At 31.5% G+C, this 9,698-nt stretch overlaps 1 protein-coding gene across 6 annotated transcripts in view; it reads left to right on the forward strand.

Moving 5' to 3' along the window:
* The window catches only part of LOC145261057 (uncharacterized), a 57,512-nt gene that overhangs the window by 30,356 nt on the left and 17,458 nt on the right, over positions 1-9,698 (forward strand). For all 6 annotated transcript variants that reach the window (XR_013864396.1, XR_013864395.1, XR_013864397.1 and 3 more), the window contains 2 exons: positions 932-1,156; positions 7,413-7,550. Coding sequence is in view for 3 of the 6 variants with exons in the window: in XM_080119218.1 (XP_079975344.1) it covers positions 932-1,156; positions 7,413-7,550 (363 nt within the window). In the remaining 3 variants the exon portion in view is untranslated. The remainder of the gene's footprint in view (positions 1-931; positions 1,157-7,412; positions 7,551-9,698) is intronic.

A 9,698-nucleotide genomic window follows, 5' to 3' on the forward strand; every position in this document is an offset into this window, starting at 1 on the left:
ATCTCCTACGAGGCTACGAAGTCTATTTTGAACTCTATCAAGGCAGGACAAGTCCTTTCTAGCAGCTCCTGCCCAGATGTGGCAACAGTATTCCATCCTTGGACGTACCTGGCTCTTATATATATAGAGAATAGCATCAGCAGTGAGATATCTACCGGATCGATAGAAAGATCCCACCATTTTTCCAGCGGCCTTGGCAACAGATTTGATATACGTGTTCCATTTAAGATCAGGAGTAATGGTCAAGCCCAGAAGCTTGTCAAAACTTGAGGCCTCCTGAAGACGATATTGAGTGTTCACTATGTCGCCATCTTGCTAGTCTCTACCTGGCCTCTTCAACTTTTCAGTCCTCGAAGGCTCAGCACAAAGGGCGATAACTCTTAATTTTATTTAGAGTTACGTCCCTTTTTATCACTCTAACAATTATTTTGACTTTTTAGCTTGTTCCTATTTACAATGCCTCCCCCCGGGACAGAGTTAGACACCAGGGTCGTTTTTTAACGTGGAGAAATGGAACAAAAATAAAAATTGTCTCAGTCGTGAAGTATTTCTCCTCCACTGACAGAGAACAAGAAATTGAAGTGCAGCATCTGAAGAACAGATACTACACTTTGATCTTGAGCTTGTTAAAAACTCGCAAAACTTTGAATTATTTGAAATTATCTCCCTTTTCTTGCAAAATGGCGTCAAGAGATCATTGATTGTCATTTAAACATAAAATTTTATTTTCTTTTTTGAAATAAAACTATTTGATTAATTTACGTGATTCTTGCTGAACAACATTTTTATTCTATCATGGGTATGTATACCATAAATAATTTTTTTTTATTTTTGGTATTTTTTTTATTTAGGGGATGGGGGGAGTTTTTTCTTTTTTTTTTACCAATGCTGTTGTGTGCGATGCAACATTAAAATGTTTTTAATTTCTTAGGTTGCTGGACAAAATGATGAAAAAATTCAATTCTACATGGAAATGAAGTTGAGTCAAATAGACTTAAGCAAATGTTCTTCGTACTTGGCTAATGAATCCGAAGACATTTTCGAAGTTGAGGAAGTCCTTACGTCGATGTTGGGCAACATTAATTCCGATGACAAAATATTGTTGAATAAACTTCCGCTTACATTTTTGGAAAAATATTCCTATGCTTTTGCTGTTGTAAGTAAATTTTGTTAATTTTGTGTGCATCTTTTTTTTTTTTTGTAATTTTGTGTGCCTCTTTTTTTAAAAATTTTGTGTGTATCTTTTTTTTTTTTAAATTTTGTGTGTATCTCTTTTTTTTTAAATTTTGTGTGTATCTTTTTTTTTTTAAAATTTTGTGTGTATCTTTTTTTTTTAAATTTTGTGTGTATCTTTTTTTTTTTAAATTTTGTGTGTATCTTTTTTTTTTAATTTTGTGTGTATCTTTTTTTTTTTAAATTTTGTGTGTATCTTTTTTTTTTTTAAATTTTGTGTGTATCTTTTTTTTTTAAATTTTGTGTGTATCTTTTTTTTTTTAAATTTTGTGTGTATCTTTTTTTTTTAATTTTGTGTGTATCTTTTTTTTTTTTAATTTTGTGTGTATCTTTTTTTTTTTTAATTTTGTGTGTGTCTTTTTTTTTAAATTTTGTGTGTATCTTTTTTTTTTTAAATTTTGTGTGTATCTTTTTTTTTTAAATTTTGTGTGTATCTTTTTTTTTTAAATTTTGTGTGTATCTTTTTTTTTTAAATTTTGTGTGTATTTTTTTAAAAATTTTGTGTGTATCTTTTTTTTTTTAAATTTTGTGTGTATCTTTTTTTTTTTAATTTTGTGTGTATCTTTTTTTTTTTAATTTTGTGTGTATCTTTTTTTTTAAATTTTGTGTGTATCTTTTTTTTTTAAATTTTGTGTGTATCTTTTTTTTTTTTAATTTTGTGTGTATCTTTTTTTTTTTTAATTTTGTGTGTATCTTTTTTTTTTTTAATTTTGTGTGTATCTTTTTTTTTTTTTTAATTTTGTGTGTATCTTTTTTTTTTAAATTTTGTGTGTATCTTTTTTTTTTAAATTTTGTGTGTATCTTTTTTTTTAATTTGTGTGTATCTTTTTTTTTGTGTGCATCTTTTTTTTTTGTGTGCATCTTTTTTAGGATTTACTAACAAGAATAAAAATAGGCCATACTCACTTAACCCACTCATATCTCCTAAAAAGAAAGCCAACCCATCTGTATACCTTGTCAAACACAACTCACAATCAAACACATATTAATTGAATGTACTGATTTTGTAACAGTAAGAAATCAATTCTACAAAGAAAACAATATTAAAGAGTTATTTGATAAAAACAATCCCAACACCATACTCTCATATCTTAAAAAAATTGGCCTTTATAAAAAAATTTAAAAAGAGCCCTTTATACAACAGTTCTGGATATGACCTTAAACTATATCCGATGGTGAGGCCCCAGCTAACGGGCCTTGGGGAGTGTGGAGCCACCCTTTAATTGCCATTGCTCCCAGGTCCACTCTGACCCGGAGTGGTAGTACCTGTACGGGTCCCAACTATGGGTTAAATAGAATCCGACTTAAAAAAACAAATATACTCCATTAAAAAATTGTTCCTCAAAATCACTAGATTCGGCATTAAATAACCTGAAAAAGGTTGATATGCCGTAAAACAAAAACAACCAACAATCAACCAAATATACATCTGTTAAGGTCTGAAACTGCACCGTTATCCATTTACACTGGGATTCGGCCTGACCCTGGAAAAATTCTGGTTTGCATCCCTCTGGGACTTTTAGGGCTAAAAAAACATGCCTTTTTGGAGCTCATTTTTCATATTACTACAAAAACTTGATATGTATGTCTATATAGTGGTTATCCATGGTGCTGAATTCAAATAGACATGGCTTAAAGCGTGAAACTGCACCGTTTGTCCATTTTCACTGGGATTCAGTATTTTTAGGAGCTCATCCATTAGATTTTTCTGAAATTGGCGAAAATGTAAAGGTAATGTTAGCCCTTCACACTTCTCACATTCATCATTTCTTCACTATTTTTTGTGGCGTCATCTCACATGCAGCATCAGAGGGGGACCACGCATGCACGGCTTGTTTAACTTTACATCTATCCATAAAATGTTAACATGTGTTTTTTGTATAAATTTCTTGACATAAAGGATTAAGTTATAGCTCAGGAGAATTCTACCACTGGGAGGTGACGGTGGTGTATTGGTTCATGATAAGAACTGATGATCTGGTTGCTCCAAGTTCAAATCCAGTTCGTTCCACTAAAATCACTTTCATTCTCGTGATCCCTCTCGTAAGTACCTGATGTCTTTTAGAAAAAAATTCTGACTCGAAAATTATCGGGGAAACCAATGCCAGCAATAGAATCTTTGGATTCATATGATAAAAAAAAAAATGTTTCATTACATCCAAGAACTATTTCTTCCACTATCTTCCACTACATCCAAAAACTATTTCCCTCCTAAATAATCTCGTTTTCTTTAAAAATTAAGGGAGATAACTGGCCATCTAAATGTTTATCAATGCAAAATCGTTTTGAAAAGTGTCCAAAGCTGAAATCGATTATGGGAAACAATTCAATTAATAAATAAATATTGTTCGCCTCAAATAAGACAGTTTTTGCAGTACTTAATTGTATCCTGTATCAAACATGAATAAATTTACTTTAAAATCCATAAAACAATGAAAAGTTTTACTTTTAATGCCGAAACAACACATAACTATTCCTTTTGAATTAATTTTTCTGTTTGTTTTGCAATTTACTGCGATTCAAAAAAGTGGTAAAAAATCAAATGTGCAACAAATAAACGTTACCACTTGCATCAGTTTTTGTTTTTTGTGTTTTTTAAGATGTTTTAAATGTTTTTTTATTTCATCGCAAATATTAGTTGGTTTTTGAACAATTGAAATTCGCATAACTAAAATGGCTACAGTCATGTCCATAAATTTCTTCCTGCAGCCTCGTTTTCAATTTGCACTGTTTTTCTCCTATAACTTTTTTTGGGAGTAGGGAGGTTGGATAGTGCAAAAATTAGATTTGAATCCTCCCCCCTCTCCAAAAAAGTGCAAAATGAAAACGACCCCACCTCCCTAAAAAAAAAAAACTTTCCTTGCGTGGACAGAACTCCTAATGGCAAATTCAACCCCTTTCTAAAAAAACAAAAAAAAACAAAACAAAAAAAAACAAACAAAAAAAACAAAAAAAAACAAACAAAACAAAAAAAAACAAACAAAAAAAAAACAAACAAAAAAAAACAAACAAAAAAAAAACACAGTTTGTGAAAAACAGCACAAGAAGAATTCCAAAACAAGGTTGAAAACAATGGACAAGACTGCAGCCATAAATGGTGATAAAAAAACAAAAAACAAAACATGGACAAGACTGCAGCCATAAATGGTGATAAAAAAACAACAAAAAAAACAAACACCTTCCTTGCAAGGATGAAACTCTAGTAATGGTGACACCACTTCTTCCCTACAAAAAACAAAAAAAGCTGTGTATTGCAAAACGAACCCCTTTTTCTTTTATTGAATATTGAATAAGTTCAGGTTCTGTAAAAATCGTATTCCTTATTTTTCTTGTATTCAATGCATTTAAAAAAAAAGTTTTCTAGCGCTTTTTATAAAAAGATTTTTATTCATTATCAGTTTGCTTGTAGATCACGTGTGACATTTTTCATACTCCCTCCCACTTTTCAGATTCAAGATGGCTGGATGCAGATTACAGACTTAAACATTATTTACAGCACAAGAAACTGGCTTAAAACTTCTTTTAAATATAAAAAAAAACTTTGAACACAAATCAATCCCAATTGAATCAGTAAAGAAAAAGTAATGTATTAGTAATGGTGATATTTAATTCAACTAATCTTCTAAATATTAATTTACTTGTCCATATGTCCAGTATCACAAAAAAATCCTTCATCATCGCAAGCCTTACTTAATGAGAAGTGAATTATTTCCCTTTATGTGGTCGCTCTATCACTTCTCGTGAACACATGTTAACGTTTAATGGATAGATGTAAAGTTAAACAAGCCGTGCATGCGTGATCCTCCTCTGATGCTGCTTGTGAGATGAGACCACAAAAAATAGTGAAGAAATGATGAATGTGAGAAGTGTGAAGGGCCAACATTACCTTTACATTTCTGCCAAGTTTCAGAAAAATCTAATGGATAGGGCAAAACTGTCATTTTTTGTAATTATGGGGCATTTGTGACCCCTTTTGAGCTTCTAGGAATACTGAATCCCAGTGAAAACCACTTCCTCTTCAAAAGTTGATAAAAAAAAAATGTCTGTTTGTATACGGTTTCAAATTAGCTATTTTATTTTATAATTTTATTTTATAATTTTATTTTATAATTTTATTTTATAATTTTATTTTTTAAATTTATTTTATAATTTTATTTTATAATTTTAAAAAGTCATGTTGAGAGGAGACTAAGTTTTTTATTATAATTTCTTTTTAAAATTAAAAAAAAAATGTGCAACTGAATTGACGTCTGTTCTTTTAAAAAATTATTCAGAAAAACAAAAACAAATCAATGTTGAATTTTCATTGAAAAAATATCTAAATTTTTAAAATCACTTTTTAGCTTTAAATGGTTAAAAAAGAATTTGCTAAAAAATTGTTTTAAATTAGTCGTTATTTGTTTTATTTTTTATTCATTTTATTTATAACTAGCATGGCTACCTGGCGTTGCCCGAGTGGAGAAAAGTTGTTATACGAAGGATATTGAGCAACCCTCCAGCCCTAAAAAAAAACCCCAAACTTTTCTTTAATCAAAATATTGAAGAGTGCCTGTACAACCGCAAAAAATAAAAAGTAAAATATTAGTCGCAGTAGGTAGGCTCGAACATGTAATGTGAAAAAGGAAAAGAAGGCGAAAAAAGTTAGCATGCTAGTTGTCACGGCCACGATTATTTATGACGCCACGATGGGTCGAAATAACATTTTTTTAAACATACATTCAGATTGCTGGGCATATGACTCACACAGAATTAATCTTTTTGGCCAAGCAGGGGTACCCGGTGTTGCCCAGGTGTGGAGAGGTGGTGTAGGGTGGAGAAAACAAAACAGTAGGCATCCCCGGGTGTTGAGAGGTGTTAAAAGCAAAAGTGGTGGTAGTGGGCATCCCCGGGTGTTGAGAGGTGGAGAGGGGGGATTAAAACAACAGTAGGCAGCCAGCCCAGGTGGAGAGGTGTCCAAAAAAAAAAAAGGGGTAGTAGGCAGGCAATCTCGAACCCGTAACAAGCAGGAGGAAAAGAAGGTGAAAAAAACCTAACGTCTTAACTGATGCGTCCATTTCGAAACCGGAATTTGCGAGTCTTGGAATTAATCGAAAGGAGACGATGACTAGCAGTGTCAGAAATTGCCATTAAAGATGCGTGATAAAAACTTGAATAATTTGACCTCCTATATTTTGAAGCTTATAACTACTTGAAAATTTTTTTTTTTTCAAGTAAAGGAGCAAAGACCAAATCTAAAAAAATAACAGGTTTAATAGCAAATTATGCAATATGATGTTTTAAAAATCGGTTTTCTTTAATAAAGATTTAAAGAAAATCAACGAATTTTAACTTACTTCGAATATAAAAATATATATAAATTCCAAAAAATCACTTACCTATAAAAAAATACTATTCAATGGGTACTTCCATTCTTCATTGTTAAGAATTTATCCATATTTATATTTTATATGCCATGTCCTTTTTAAATAAAATACTTTTTAAGCAGGTATTAAAAAATACTGCGACATGAGATGTTTCACAACTAAAATAAAGGGAGACAAATGCCGCCTTTTCTTCAAGTTTAGAACTTTGGTGGCCTTAAGCGCCAGAATTACTCTCCTTTCTATTGCTGGCTGTAAACAAAAGTTAGTAAATATGGGCCACCGTAGGTGAAAGATAATCCCATTTCACTTATCAGTTTGTGCCGTTAAAAAAAAAAAACTATTGATTTTTTTTTTATTCTCTTAAGTTTTTGATTGAATATATTTTATTTCTTCTTTATCGAGTGAATTTTTTTAAATATCTAAAAAAAAAAACATTGGATGAAATAGAAAAAATTGTCATAATTGTACAAACTTTCTGAACAATATAACAAGATTATAAGGTTTCACTTAAAAAAAAAAATTTAACATGTTTTTTTTAAAAAAAAAAAAGGTTTTAATTTTGGACTTTACAGGTAAATTTGCAAATAACTGTTCTTTTTTTGTTTTAAATTAGCTTATTTTATTTATTGATCTTTTATCTTCAATTTGTGATATATAAATTTGAGGTGAGAAAATTATTTTCATTTGAATAGACATTTCAAAATGGGGGGGGGGTGAATTATAGAAGATGTGTTTTAAAAATTTTCAACTACCGTGGAATTTCCATGGGTTTGGCTAGTATCTTTTAATTTAATTTTATTTTAATTTTATTTGCAGGTTTTATTAATAATATTTGTGGCCTTTTTGGCTTTCTCATTGACCTTTGTTCGGTTAACATTTGGAATTCTCATCAAATGGCTTCTGTTCTTGGTCTTCATGGTCAGCTTTCTATGGAATTGGTATTTTCTTTATCAGGTAGGGTTTTTTTTTTTGTTTGCTTTCTTTACATTTTTTTTTTTTTTTTCAGAAATTTAACAGACTTGTCTTTTTTTATTATTTTTGGTAAAATTGCAGTATAGTTAACAGAAATTGAAAAATTAATATGCAACAAATAATTTTTTCAAACTGCATTAAAATTAAATTTTCTAATGTCTACAAATACATGTCAAGACATAGTCTTATGTAATCAAATATTGGCCATTCTTTTCATACAAGGGGAGGGTTCCAAAAGTACTACGTCCTATTTTTATTCCGTCTGAATGGATCAGACGGCATTGCAAATTGCATTGTTATGATGACTGAACTTATGTATTCTTGACTTGAGTTATAGATATTGACAGTGTGAGACTCTAATAAAGCAACTCCTGTCATGGACGTGCATCAGAAGCAGAGATGCATCATTGAATTCCTGGCAAAAGTGCATTGAGAGTGTGGAAAAATAAATTGTGAAGAACAAAACATTGGTCATTTTAATGGTATTATTCCAGTCTTCATAGCTCTTCAACTTTCGGAGTGAAAAAAAATAGGAGGCATTACTTTTGGAGCAATCATCGTATGGCAACATACATTTGCGAGCAATATGAACTGAAACAAATGCATAGAGGGCATTGCAAAGGCTGCTGCAAAGAAGGTGGGTTCCCTCTCTCTCTCTTGCTAGAAGACTACTCACTCCTGAGAGTATCCTGTACCTTTAAAAGGCCACCATTCACCATGCATGGAGTATTGTTGCTACATCTGGGCTGGTGGATCTACCACTAGTCTCTCCCTATTCGATAAAGTCCAAAAAAGAGTTGTCTAATCTAATCAGTCCCACTTTATCAACTAAGCTCCAGCCCCTGTCCCATCGCCACAATGTTGCATCATTGTGCCGGTTTTAGAAATATTTTAATGGAACGTGTTTTGATGAACTCGTTTCACTTGTATCTCCTCGACATACATATCCCTGACAAACCCGATTAGCAATAAAATCTCACCCCTTTACTGTTGTTGTCCCTAAATGCCAGAAAGCTTTCTGTTCTAATAGTTTCTTCCCTCGATCAGCTGGACTTTGGAATTCCTTTCCTGCTGCCTGCTTCCCTGGCTGTACAGGTCTGCAGAAGTTTAAATGTAACATAAACAAACATCTTGTTAATCTTTCCTAGACGTGGCCCCAAATAGTAGCCCTTATGTCCAAGTGGCGATACGCTTTGTAAGGGGTGAACATGAGTAAAAAAAAAAAAAAAAAAAAGAAATGACAAAGCATGCTGTGGATGCCGATGCACAGCCATCATTCAACACTGGCAAAAATGCATGGAGAATGGTGGTGAGTATGTAGAAAATTTAATTGTGGAACAGAAAAGGTCGCTCGTTATAATGGTACCACTTTTGTCTTCGTAACTCTTCAACGTTTTGATGCTTTACCTTTGGAACAACCCTTATAATTTTCAATCCTCTCATAATATTCTTTATCATACAACTAACAATCTCCTTAACACTTCTTATCTTATCCTTGAGTGGCTTTTGGCCTTGGTAAATAGTGATAGATTATTATGTAAAAAGTTTTGGTTCTTGTCAAGTTGAAATGTTTTTGCATTTCAATGTATGGATAGATTTGCTTGTTTGAATTCTCATTTTTTATTTTTATATTAATTGCTCCACTTATTTTTGTAGAGCTTTTAGTAGCTATTAAGCTGCTAAGTTTTTGCATCAAGACTATTTTTTATCTTTATCACTTTTATTTATCATACATATATACGTCATCCATGTCCGGTCCGTGGCGTAGTTAACCTATTAAGTTCTGAGATATTGTGTTGAACAAAGATTGCGGTGTAGTTCAGACTAGTAACCAAGATGGAGGCCAAGAATCAAATGCAGTCCGTGGCGTAGTTAACGGTGAACTGATTGAATCCAAAATTCAACAATTTTTATAATAATTTTGAAACGTTTTCATTGGTTGCTTAGCACAGCCGTTGGTTATAAAAATGATTGGCGAATCCATTCGTCACATACCCCCATTCTGAAAAAAAAAAAAAATATATATATATATATATATATATATATACTTACAAAAAAAGAACAAACTAAATTATATGTTCATCAATGTTTCGTCTTTATTTCAAAACTTCCTCAAGATGATTGATTTGA

Source organism: Euprymna scolopes, chromosome 37 (genome assembly GCF_053919585.1).
Source record: "Euprymna scolopes isolate OS-2025 chromosome 37, ASM5391958v1, whole genome shotgun sequence".
In the NCBI taxonomy this organism is placed as follows: domain Eukaryota; kingdom Metazoa; phylum Mollusca; class Cephalopoda; order Sepiida; family Sepiolidae; genus Euprymna; species Euprymna scolopes.